This window comes from Microtus ochrogaster, unplaced genomic scaffold (assembly GCF_000317375.1).
Source record: "Microtus ochrogaster isolate Prairie Vole_2 unplaced genomic scaffold, MicOch1.0 UNK33, whole genome shotgun sequence".
Classification (NCBI taxonomy): domain Eukaryota; kingdom Metazoa; phylum Chordata; class Mammalia; order Rodentia; family Cricetidae; genus Microtus; species Microtus ochrogaster.
Window position 1 is genome coordinate 2,151,117 of NW_004949131.1, and position 13,280 is coordinate 2,164,396.

Sequence of the window (13,280 nt, forward strand, 5' to 3'; positions counted from 1 at the left end):
GTGTGTGTGTGTGTGTGTGTGTGTGTGTGTGTGTGTGTGTGTGTGGAGAGAGAAAGAGAGACTAGAAATCAACTTTAGGTGTCATTGTTCTTCAGTTTCTAATCACCTTGTTTTTGAGACAAGGTCTCTCAGTGAAACAGGAGTTTGGCAATTTTGCTTGGCTGATGGCTAGCTAGCTCCAGGGACCAATCTGTCTCAGACTCCACAGCACAGAGATTATAAATACATGTCACCACACCTAGCTTGTTTTGTGGAGGTCCTAGAGATCAAACTCAGGCCCAAAGCTTGCATGACAAGCATTTGTCAACTGAACCACCATCCCAGCCTAACTTCAGTTCCGACTAACTTTAAACTGCAACAAATAGAAAACAGATTAATCCAAAATGGATACTATAAGAGAGAATCAAGCAATTTTCCAGAGTTTACAGGGTCTGAGCAAAATTATAGGTGACAAGGGTACCATTAATGTGAACTATTTTGAATGAGAAGATCCATTCGTTTTAAGTTTCTAGCTTCTGACTACTGATTCTGGAGGGCTCTTCAAATAAGCCTAAGAAAATACTGTCTTTCCTTCAGCAGGCATTTATCTGGCATGTGAATTATTGTTTATTTTCATTTTGTAGCATTTCTAAAAACAGTCATCATCTTGAAGAATTCAACTTTTCTCAGTAGAGAAGTCCTGACCAAGGTCAGTGGGACATATTGCCACTGAGACTGTGGTATGCATTAAAGAGTCATTTTTACATAATCTACCCTATTCACCTTCTCTGCATCATCTGAATACTTTATCTGGATCTGAAGTGATTATTATTGCTGTTTTTTATAAACTTACCTGGGGTTGGGAGTATAGCTCAATTTTAGAGCAAAACCCTGTGAGTTCAAAGAAAATGGGATGGGGGGGGATCTAAGGAGGAACCAGTGAAGGGATGTTTCTATGATTAGCAGTTTCTTGCTTCATATAAAGTACAGAGCAGATATGACGGCATGTTCTAAAATCAGCCTAGCCTGTGGCTGTGCACAGATTTGAACATTTTATTACTTACAGCTCCTCCCCCTGTTTGGCTTTCTTGTCTGACACCAGATAGACAGTTCCAAAACTTCCACTGCCAAGTTTCTGCTGAAGAACATATCTTCTTGCAATCAAGGGAGCTGGATACTTGGAAGTGGCTGTGCACCCTCTCGCATACTTAGTCTCTTGGAATTTCAGCATTGCTCCAAGCAAGTTAAAACTGGCTTGTTTGTCCACAGAAACAGTCAGGCCTCCCAGCTAGTGGCCAAAGAGTCAAGCAGGAAGTGACGACTGATGCCGGAAATATGGGAAATCCACAGATCATGTCTAAAGGCAGCTATAAGATTCCTACAAAAAAAGTATAAGCTTTTGAAAATGATACCTGCACCATACCTTGTGTTATCATACCACTTAGCGTGTGTGTGTGTGTGTGTGTGTGTGTGTGTGTGTGTGTGTGTGTGTGTGTGTTGTGGAGAAAATGCTGCAAACTCTGGAAGGCACTTTCTTATAAAGACAGCCTTACTTGGATTTACAGTCAAAACTTTACTGACTTCTGAGATGTGTATACTCCCCATCAATGTAAAGAGATTATCCAAACACAGGACCATATCTTCCCTTACTGCACAGATTGTATCAACTTTCTTGTGGTGATTTCTCCCTTCTATGTCTACTCTGGTTTAAACCAGGAATTAGCATAGTCTGCTTTCCTTTGCATTTCTTCCATGTAGACTAAAGTAAATCACAGGGGTTTTTTTAGTTTATTAGAGTAGATATGTGAAGGAATATTAATTTGGAGTGGTTTTTTTCTCCCTTTCATCCTAAGCAAAGTTTGATTCTGTTTTTATTATACTGGGTGCAGTTATCTCCTTGGATTAGAAGTAACAATATACCACTCAAACCTAAAGCTGCGTTTTAAAAGTAGCTGAATATGAATATATTATCGGTAAAACCATAATTCCTCAAAGAGCTTTGGAATATACAGCAGTGATGAACAGCAGAACCGTTTCATGAGAAGATATTCCACAGAACATACCCTTGTTCCATCCAAGTGTTAAATGTTTTCTTGAAAATTTTGTTTTGTTTTAAATTTGTATGAAAATGATTTTATGCTGAATACTATGTATTGGCCTTAGGTTTTCATATTCAACAATTCTAAAGCATCAAGAAAAAGTACTGTTATTAATGATGACCTCTAGGCTTGGCATTTACCACAAAACCTACCAGGGCAATCAAACACGAAAATTTGCAAAACAGAAGCATAAGGCCCGGTTGTAATATTGTCTTCTTTAAAGAATATACTAATCTGCTGTTTCACCCAGTTCCAGTGACAGCGATACATTTCCTCATGGAAATGTTGGGAAAATCTACAGCACCTACAGTGTAGGCCTCTAAAAGGTACCTTGTTTGCTTTTTGATTGCCACAAAAGTGGTCATTTCTAGATAAAAGTAAGCCGTTTGGAAAAGTGTATGGCGTAACCACAGCCTTGCGGATCACTAATAATTTTCCTTAATGTGGAGAGGAGATTAAAGTTTAGTGAAGGACCCAACGCAAGATGGAGTTCTGAAGCTTCTATCTGTAATGGAGAGATAAACCCGGCAGTGTGTAAGCAGCCCCTCCAGGCTAATCTCACAGACTCAACTCTGTCACTCTCATCCCTGTCCATAACCCCAGAATGTACATATAGGGCAGCGTGGATCTGAAACTAGGGCGGTGGATGAACTTGGGTGATGGGAACAAATGTTATCGTTGTATCCCTGGTGTCTCGCGAACAGCTAATATACAGTATCAGTAAACGTTTGGAGAGCAAAGAAGGGTTCAGAAAACCAACTGTGGTCCAAAGACAAAAAAAAAAAAAAAAAAAAAAAAAAAAAAAGCAGGATGGGAACTCGGAGAAAGCAGAGAGATGCCCACTTTGTGCTAACCATTCCTAAGGAAAACTACCCATCCCACTGGGACAGGGCAAGGAAAAGGCAAGTGTTGACCGCGGTGGGGACCGAGTGGTTTATGCCCACAAAACACACACAAGGAAGTGGTCCTGACCGGGTTCTGCTAAATCTGACCTGAGAGGTAAACGCTAACCCTGAGGTAAAAGGAACAACTTCCTGTCTCTTCAACAAATAAACCCTGATTTTCGCAAAGCAGGTAAAAGTATATCGAGGGGCTGAGCGCTTATTCTTCCGAGGGGAAATAGGGTCCGGGGGCTGCGGGGGCCCGGCTGCCCGAGCTCCACTTTTGTTACCTTTCCCGGTCCCTGACCGGCGACCGGCCACGCCTCAGCCTAAAGCTTCTTTGCCTCGGTGGGCGTGGTTGTTTGACGCCGTCGTCACGGAGACGGCGCGGGGGCTGCTGGGAAGTCGGGATTGGGCCGCCAGGCCCGCGGAAGCGCGTGCGACCCTATGAGGCGGCGGGAAGGGTCGGGGCGAGGCGGGCAGAGAATCCCTGAGGAAGAGGTCGCTCTCGTGAGACAAACACCTCATCCCACACCAAGTTACCGCCACTGGCCCGAAAATACTTTCCCTACCAGCAGCGCCCTCAGCTTCTCTGAGCCAGGCTTCCCAGTGACGTCCAGGTACTTCCGGTTTCCGCTCGCGGTCTTCAACTCACCTGCGGGCCTGCCAGGCCACCCTGGGCTGCTGATGAAGGAAGTGCGGGGCCAGGAGGAAGCAGCAGGTGGGTCGAGGGCTGAGATGGCTTGGGGTAGGAGGTCTGTGTATGAGCAATTAGATCCTACGTCTTTTGCGCACCTTTGCCCTACCCGGCTTGCATTTGTTGAGCAAATGCAAGGTCATGTCATTAGCTCACATTAGTCGTGAGTTTGCAGAAACCACACGACAGACCGGGAAAGAAATGACTGTTCAGTGCAGAGGTGGCGACTGAGGTGGATCTGAAGTGAGGTGAAATGTAGGCAGATGCCAAAACCAAACAATTCTGGGTGATGAATTTTTATGTAGCATCTCTAAAAATCAAAGTGCAAGAATTCTAAGACTGAAAAAACATTTCACAATTTTAAAGAAAGGCAAGGCTGGTAACAGTGCCACACTAAGCTAGAGGGAAAATCAGTAGCATCAACCAGTCCTATGAGTCGTTAGCCAGAGATAGGCCAGATGCTGATGTAAATAATTGGGGCTAAAATTGGATAGTTGGGGTTTTAGAAGCAAAAAGCTGTTGCTTTTTCTTACCCCAAACTGCATCTAATGGCCCCACACTCAAGACCTGTAAGAAGGGTCCATAAGAAAAACTGGATCCTTATGTGCCCAACACTGAGATTTATGACATTGATAAGGATGTCATTTTTATAGGTTAGGACTTTTTACCTTGACCCTCACCAAACAGATACTCCACCTTATAAAATGGAAACATAATACCAGTAGCAGAATCTGTAGAATTCCTGTTGATGTGACCATGGTGTTCCAGTGAGGCCAGGAGTAGCCTCCACCATTAACCAAAGACCAAACCCCATGAAGCGATTGGGTTTGTGCCTTGTGAATGCTCAGCCAGACAGGCTGACAGCCAATATAGTTTATCCGAAGAGCAGGTCTCATTTTCTACTGAGGCGATGATCTGGTGCCCCTGAAAGCACTGTGTTAGTCAGGATTCTCTAGAGAAACAGAACGGATAGTAGGATCTGTCTACACACACATGCACACAGGGCTTAGCAGAGTGACTTAAAGTTAGTGGCCCGGCTGTTCTAGCAGTGGCAATGAAAAGCCCAAGAATGCAGTAGTTTTTCAGTCCATGAGACTGCGTATCTCAGCTGCTCTCCAGTGCCCTCCAGAATGCTGAAGAAGTCGGCTCTAACGCCAGGCAAGGAATGAACTTGCCAGGGAGAGTTAGAGCAAGTGGGCCAAGAGCAAGAACTTTCTTTGTCCGGATCCTTTTTATAGACTGCTGCCAGAAGGTGTGGCCTAGATTAACGGTGGGTCTTCCCACCTCCAGTGATTCAATTAAGAACAATTCCTTTATCAGTATACCCAGCATCTTGGGTCTGGGTTGGTTCCAGATACAGCGAGATTAGTAACCAGGAATGGCCTTCGGAAGCACCGTCCACTGAAATTGTTTTTTTCTCATTTCCCAGGCAGCCCTGTCAGTCATCATGGGCATCAGAGGACTCATGAGTTTCGTGGAAGATTACAGTAATGAGTTCTTCACTGATCTGAAACTGAGGGACACAAAAATTATCATCGATGGCTATTCTCTTTTCCATCGACTTTGCTTCAACTCAAACTTGGAACTCCGGTATGGAGGGGACTATGATTCATTTGCAGACGTTGTACAGAGATTCTTTGAGTCACTGTTCGCTTGTCATATCTGTCCCTATGTTGTATTAGATGGAGGATGTGACATTTCAGATAAGAAGCTTACAACTCTGAAGGATCGAGCTAGAGAGAAGATCCAGGCGGCCCATTCCCTTTCTGTCGGCGGGGGTGGGAATGTGTGTCCCTTACTCATCCGAGAAGTGTTTATACAGGTTTTGATCAGGCTTAAGGTATGTTTTGTTCAGAGCTTCTCGGAAGCAGATCGGGACATCATGACACTTGCCAATCACTGGAATTGCCCTGTGCTGTCATCAGATAGTGACTTTTGCATTTTTGACCTGCGAAGTGGGTTTTGCCCACTGAATAGTTTTCAGTGGAGAAATCTGAACACTGTTAAGAATACACAGGATTACTATATTCCTGCCAAATGCTTTTCCCTCAATGCATTCTGCCGTTACTTCAGCAACATGAACAAGACTCTACTACCTCTCTTTGCGGTGCTGTGTGGAAATGACCACGTTAATCTGCCCATCATAGAGACATTCATCAGCAAAGCACGGCTTCCTCTTAGTTCTAAGAGGAGGAGATACCACCGAGTTCTGGGACTTCTGAACTGGTTGTCTCACTTTGATGACCCCGCTGAAGCACTGGAGAATGTCCTGAAGCATCTCCCCAGAAAGGGCCGAGAAGATGTTAAGGAACATCTCTGCACTTCCATGGAGGAGTACCAGCCGTCCCAGGTGAAGCTGCAGGACTTCTTCTACTATGGAACTTATGTCTGTCCAGACGCTTTGAATCTGGGCTTGCCAGAGTGGGTACTAGTAGCCTTAGCCAAAGGCCAGCTACCACCTTTCATCAGTGATGCTCTGGTGCTTCAGAGGACCTTTCTTCACACACAGGTAGAAAACATGCAGAGACCAAATGCCCACAGAATAGCTCAGCCCATCCGGCAATTCATCTATGGGCTTCTTTTGAATACCTCATCACATCCAGAAGGTATTTCCCAGAATGCAGCACCTTCTCAGCCTCCAGCTTTCAATGAAGTGGAAAGAATTGATAAAAATATCAAAACATCGGTTGTTTATGCAAAACAACTGCTCAAGAATCATTCTGACTTGAGCAAATTGACTGAGGTAAGTTTGGAAAACCAATACAATTCTTAAAAATCTATAGATAATAAGTTGCTTTCATATGTTGTAGCATGATTAACAAAAACCCAGAGATAGTGGGGTTCAAGCTGAAAGATCAGAGAAGCAAAGCAGCCACCTACTAGCGAGCTTTTACCTCTACGAAATCTTCAGACTGAAAAGAGAGTGAGTTCCTGTCTCATCCCGCCTTACATACCTCTAGTGCTGGGATTAAAGGTGTGTGATCCCAAGTGCTGGGATCACCTCTGTGTGTTTAGACAGATTCAATCTTAAGTAGTCCAAGGTGGCTTTGAACTAACAGAGATCCCTTTGCCTCTGTCTCCCAAATCCTGGGATTAAAGGTGTGTGCCATCACCACCCAGCTTCTATGGCTAACTAGTGTGGCTGCTGGGATTAAATGTATGTGCCACCACTACCGTATGGCTGACTGGTGTGGCTAGCTTTGCACTCTGATCTTCAGGCAAACTTTGTTAGATCATAAACAATATCACTATAATATGTACTGTCTCTCTTAATGTAACACATTGTTTCCCACCATGCCTTAATGTTGTGTTTGAAAACGAACTCCAGGGAACTAGGTAACCTCTTAGTCACCTAGTTAGTGCCAATACTAACAGCAAACCTAGCACCTGTAGCGCTAAATTTGCTATTCTCAGTGCTGTGTTCTTCAGTAACCCGTTCCTTTGCAGTTATTGTACTATATTGATCCCAACTAGAACAGAGTTATATAACTTGAACTGTAAAAGGAGTGTACATATAGGCACTTGATAAGGGCCTAACAGCATCTTAGATTATCTCAGAGTTGAATTAAGATTGATACTGATGCTTCTATCTAAAGGTTTTATTTTTATCAATGAAGGTCTCTTTTTAGGCTTTAAGCTTGTGGCATCCTGGCGACTTGCTTAAACCCATCCTTAAAAGCATGCCTTAGCCTACCTTGTTGTTGCTTAATTCTAAGTAACACTCAAATCAGTCATCATTTCAAGGAAGGAAATATTCTCATGGATTCCAGTCTTGTCTTTATTTTGATGTCAATATACTAAGAATAACAGATGAAAGTATTTTGATAACACAATTAAACATACAAATTAAATGTAAATGAATTTATAAAGCCAGTTGCAGTACCCATTAGATTTTTGCTTGTTTTTTAGCACCAACTAAATATTCACTTGCATATTCACAGGGTCATTGGCATGAGCCTACTCAAGTATGAAAGTCAGCAGCCTGTTTCCTGGTTTCCAATTCGATTTCCAAGGGACATGTGGTAGTGATCGTCACTTCCTATGGAGTGGAAAAGGTGGAGCTGCCACTAAGATCTAGTTGGGAAAAGCAAGAATGTTCAGCTTCTTAGAATGAACAGATTGGCACTCCACAAGAAAGAATTATGTGACCCAAAATGCCCCTTGTGTGTCCACTAGTGACAGCATAGGCACAAGAAAAAGAGATTTGGAAGTGGGTATCAGAAGCATCCTTGGCACTGGGAATTAACTACTTGCAGGAACAGTGCTGCTTTTGGAGGTGATGAGATTGTTCTGGGATAATAAAGGATGCACAAGCCTATAAATATACTAAAGCTACTGAATTGTTTACTTTAAAGGGGTGAATTTTCTGACAACAGGATTTATATCGCAAAGAAAGCAGAGTTTCAGTTAAAAGTCCCACAGGAAGTATGGATCTTTTCCACCAGGCATCTTCTGTTCAGTGTATCTGTGAGACTCGCTCACAACTCCTTCATTCCTCAGTGTATCTGTGAGACTCGCTCACAACTCCTTCATTCCTCAGTGTATCTGTGAGACTCACAACTCCTTCATTCCTCAGTGTATCTGTGAGACTCACAACTCCTTCATTTATCCTGCTGTAAACTCACTGCGACAACGGATATAGCACGAGTGACTTTCCTTCTGGGTGGTTTCCAGTAGTGCTGTTTCAGACAGCACGTGAATACCGTGGTGCGCATCACCCATGACATACTTCTGTTGCACATATGTGGAATTGCTGGGTGGGGTGGGGAGACTTTGTGCCCAGCTCTTTAGAAGTCTTGCCAAAAGGTCTTGACAGTGGACCCACTAACATTCCCGCCAACAGCACAGGAGAGTGCTTCTTCTTGTGCTCTTGCCAATACTAGGTGTTTATTAGCCCAGGAAACATTCCTGCTGTTCTAGTGGGGTTACAGCATCTTAGTCATTTGGGTGGGCAACTTGCATTTGTCTGATGACTTCCTTGTGTTCAGTAGCCATTTAGATATTCTATGTAAAGTCTTTTGCCTACTAATCATTTGTCAATTAACACTGGCTGGAACCTCCCATTCTGACTTTCACTGTGGTATATTTTATTAAACAGTTTTAGTGCAGTCATTTAATTTTTTATTACTTACGATTACCCTTTTGTGATCTTCGTATGAAATTACTACCTACTCCCAAGAGCATGAAAACAATTCCCTTTCCCTTTCACTTTACACCTGCAATCTGTCCAGACGGCAGGGTATGAAATAGGGATCGGGACACTTTTTTCCCTATGAAATCTGATCCGATCAATGAGATGTATGTAGCATGCTGATTGTATTTCCTGATGAGTGTAGCTAAAGCATTCTCGGCAGTTAGTTGTAGTCACAGTCAGAGGACGTTTTCACACACTTTGTACCACTGTAGATCATTTGGCTTGCCTTTGGCATGAGTTAATCAGTTCTGTGTTTAGCTCAATGGTTTTAATCTGTAATTAGCCCGTAATTCTAAGTGCTGCCAGGTGCAAATGTATTTCCAAACACAAACACAGGTTCAACTACAGAAACCCTGTGATCATTCCTGCTTTTAACATGAAGTTATTACTGTAGCTTTGTGTCAGCCTCATGAGAGAGACTTTACTATTGGCTCATTTCAGTCCCATCAAATCTAAATGGGATGTTGTAGGATATTTTGATCGCATTCTGATACTCCTGAGAATTCCCAATAAAGTTATACGTTGAATCACGGAGTGGAACTAGTGACTAGCTGACCAGAAGCCAGCAATTTGGATAGAGAAGACCCACAGGAAGGAAAGAGAGCAGGGACTACAGGGACTAGAGTTTGAGTACTTTTGGTTCTGGGACAAGGGAAGAGACCCGTCCCTTGGGATTTCTCTGACCTAAAAAACAAGGTCATCTAGTTGCTTTTCACCCCAGCCTTTGACTTCTGAGCGTTATTGATAAGTAGAACGATAGAGACTTAATTTAAACCTACATATCCACGCCACAGGATCAGACGTCCCACCAGGCCTTAGCTGGCGAGGTACTGACTGAGGAGCTATGAGGCAGCAGACAATAATTAAAATATCAGCAGATTCATGTGCAGCCACTAAGCCGACAGAAAAACATCAATGGCATAGTGCCACACAGGCCTGGGAGCAAAAGAGATGAGACTACCAACAGAGTAACTCCTTCTCTAGAAGGCGCTGAGGGCAGAGCAGTTAAAGCAAAGAAACAAAAAACAAAAGCACCCGGTGCAACTCCAACACATACGGCTCATTTTACAGATGATCAAACTAGAAAAAACCCTTTAGAAACTTGCCCAAAGCCACTTACTGAGAGCAGAATCTCTGATGTCAAATCCTAGAGTACTTTGTTCATAAAAGTTCTAATTTGAAGTTTAGATTTGTTTTCACTTAATGTATGAGTCCTGTAGGGGTTGCTGCTATACTATGAAGAAATCGTTTATTTCTGATTATAAAACTAAATTACTGAAACAATATTAAATTGCTGAAACTATATTTAGAGTCACTGCACTATCCAAAGACCTCCGATGTTAATGATCTAACTATTATGTCAATCATGATGTTGTTTGAATTAACATTTCATCTCATCTTTCAGTCACTATACTAACCACCCGTTAAGTGCTAAGGATGTACGGCACTGGCTCATCCTCTGGAAGGGAGGGTATTTCTCTGACTGCATAGAGACACTAGGAGTCTTTCGTAAATGTTCATCAAAGTGTGGCCTAAAGGCCCTTTATGATTCCCAACATCTTGAGATTCAAAAATTCAGCGAGCAGCCCAAAGCTCCAGGCTGTTTCCTTCTCCGCCTGTGTTTGAAGTACTTTCTACTATAAAGTGTAGGGAAAGTGAGTGCGTCCATGTGCTGCAGACACAGCATGGGACTTCACTAAGACTGTCCTATCTGACTTTAGTAGATCTCTCACCCTGGAGCAGCCACATGCCAGAGGTATTTGTAATTTATTTTGTGGAGATGCTTAGTTATGGCATCAGAGAAAGTGGTAACAGATCCACTAGCAAGTAAGAGCAGAGCGGATATAGATCTTTGTTTCCCACAGTAAAGTATGTGGGCTTCAGTTACAAGTTCTTAGGCTCCCCTCAGATTACTGAACCAAAATTAAGGGGTAGGGCCTCAGAACTGAATTTCTAACAAGCTTCCTGAAGGATGTGTGTATTGAATATGCAGTACAGAGAGACAGGGCAGAAACACAAGAAAAGCTATTTAGAGGGCATAGAAGATACATTCCTTCAGAGAACCAAATGTAATTTATTAACTTCTATAACTGAATTAGATCTCTTCATGCTACCACAAAAAAAAAAATCCCTAATTTTCGGAATATTTGATGTTTCAGCTCCCCTTGTCTAGGCGGCGGATGCTTCTGTTAGAAGCCCTGAAGGTCAAACAGGTTGTCCTGGAGGCCATCCCTACTTTGCTGAAGTTGCCCATTGCTGTCACTTGTTACTGGTTGCAGTCCACAGAGGCCAAGGCAAAGCTCCATCATCTGCAGGCCTTACTGCTGGGAATGCTGATGGAGCCCTTGCATGCCATCATCAACTGCCCTGGTAGGTTCTAGAAACCCAGGAATGTTTTGTCAAGTTGTATATAAACTGTACATCCTCAAGAATTTACACACACACACACACACACACACACACACACACACAATTGACTATTACAGAACTTAGAAGTGAAGGTGCCAAAATGCCCTTCACAGGTAAAAATATTCCTTATAATTGCATATACCAAACTTGGAGCCAGGAGTTTGGCCACAGGTAAAGAGCTGAGATGTACTAGTACTGCCTAACTGTCTGCTATGAGGTAGTTGATGCCCCATCGCCACCAATGCAGCAGCAGCAGCAGAATACATTACTTGCACTTGCCCAGAAAATGAAACTTCTCAATACTCCAACCTTAGCATTCTTGCTTATATTGTTTTCTTTCTCTAAGGATATCAAGTTTCAACTAATATGTAAGTAATAATAGAAAGAAAAAAATAAAAACTTGTTTCCATTAGAGAAATAGCCTGGGCAGTTTTGTCTAATTAAAATATTGGGTGAGGTAATAAGTGAAGCATTGGAACATTTTAATTCTTTAATGCAACTTTCTCCTAAAAAGATTATGAACACCATGTGTGGACAGAAAAAACATCATGGAAAGAGTTTTCTAGATGGTCCTACCTTGGGTGTATTCTATATTAAGAATGAAACAGCATGGACTCAAAACATCCCAAATATTCAAGCTCAAATGTGACAAGAGGGACCACTAATATATGAAAATCAAAACAAGACAGGCTCATGGCTGTAAGAACACTGTTTGAAGCTATGTTCTGTTTAAATAAACACAGAAACTCCCATAGCATGAGTCCTATAGAAGGGGCATGTCTGTTTGTTTTCTTTTAGGAAATATGGACCCTGCACCAAGGCAGGCCCAGTGCCTTGCTTCCTGCTAATTGTGAAAGGTGGGCCTCCTTTTTATTACTTTCAAGTTGGTCCCAAGGTTATTTTGTGTACCTCTGCGCAAACAAACCTGCATAAGTTGCATCTGCTAAGGTTGTCAGTTCTTGCCCCTTCTGTTAAGCAATGAAGTATTCATACTTTAGTTTTCCTCCTGTACAACAGGCAAAAATGTACTTTGAACCTATATGAGCTGTCTTTAAGCAAGTGTGCTACCCTCGTGGGGGCATTTGTGAAAGGAAAGAGCAGATAAAAACAGTAAAGAGAATGGTGTTTAATGTGATATTTTCATAGACACTGATCTTAGAGAATTACATACAGATTTGTTTAAGGTCAGGTAGCATACTACTATAGGAGAGATCTTATTTCAAGGAAAAATAAATAATTTGTGATTGAATAAAGTCATGAAAAGTGACTGTTAGTGTAAATATTTCAGCTTTTATAAGACATTTATGAAACCAGAAGAGAAAAACGAGTTTTCAAACTAACTGTCTTTGGGGCTTTGATGCTGCTATGTACAAAGAGTGCAAACAAATGCAGTGCTTGGGAAATGCTGCCTTTCGGTGGTTTCTTTATCTAGGTGAGGAAGATCCACAGGCAGGTGGTGCCAAGGTGCTGTATGAAGAGTTACAGCGGGTGAAGGCGCCCATGCAGCCAGGTGCAAGATTGGATTTAGACACAGCTCACGTCTTCTGTCAGTGGCAGTGCTGTCTCCAGATGGGGTTGTATCTCAACCAGCTGCTGTGCACTCCTCTCCCAGAGCCAGACCTAACTCAGTAAGCACCATGGGTACAAAGATTCCTTTTTTTATGTCTAAAACAGGATGTTCTGACAATAGTCAGTGTTACTGTTCTCAGTCTCAGAGCAGTTAGAACTCAAGTTCTGGAAATGGAAAATAGTCCCAGTTTCTACTGTCTCTAGTTTCTCAAAAATCAGTTAATAGGATATAACTAATTACCTCTCATTTCTTTTGGGTGTTTGAATGATTACTTTATGGAGAATTTTTATGCCACTCTACTCCTAGGCATATCTTTTTTTTTAAAAAAAAACTTTTTTTTTATTTAACTTTATTATGTTCGTTGGTGTGAAGGTGTCAGATCTCATGGAACTGCATTTTCAGACAGTTGTGAGCTGCCATGTGGGTGCTGGGAATCGAACCCGGGTCCTCT

The 13,280-nt window shown here is 42.4% G+C and overlaps 2 protein-coding genes across 3 annotated transcripts in view; one reads left to right on the forward strand and one right to left on the reverse strand.

The window, feature by feature from the left end:
• Positions 1-3,325, reverse strand: part of Nek11 (NIMA related kinase 11) — a 216,581-nt gene extending 213,256 nt beyond the window's left edge. Inside the window, exons 1-2 of the mRNA XM_026789947.1 lie at positions 3,250-3,325; positions 1,044-1,357 (exon numbers count right to left, since the gene is read on the reverse strand). Coding sequence (XP_026645748.1) covers positions 1,044-1,210 — 167 coding nt within the window. The 5' untranslated portion in view covers positions 1,211-1,357; positions 3,250-3,325. The remainder of the gene's footprint in view (positions 1-1,043; positions 1,358-3,249) is intronic.
• A 115-nt stretch (positions 3,326-3,440) lies between these two features.
• The window catches only part of Aste1 (asteroid homolog 1), a 13,240-nt gene continuing 3,400 nt past the window's right edge, over positions 3,441-13,280 (forward strand). The window contains exons 1-4 of one of the 2 annotated variants that reach the window (XM_005368471.3): positions 3,441-3,680; positions 5,086-6,399; positions 11,010-11,220; positions 12,692-12,887. In XM_005368471.3, the coding sequence (XP_005368528.1) occupies positions 5,104-6,399; positions 11,010-11,220; positions 12,692-12,887 (1,703 nt within the window). In that variant the 5' untranslated portion in view covers positions 3,441-3,680; positions 5,086-5,103. Of the gene's footprint in view, positions 3,681-5,085; positions 6,400-11,009; positions 11,221-12,691; positions 12,888-13,280 lie in introns of those variants that run through there. The other variant, XM_026789930.1, reaches the window with a different exon arrangement.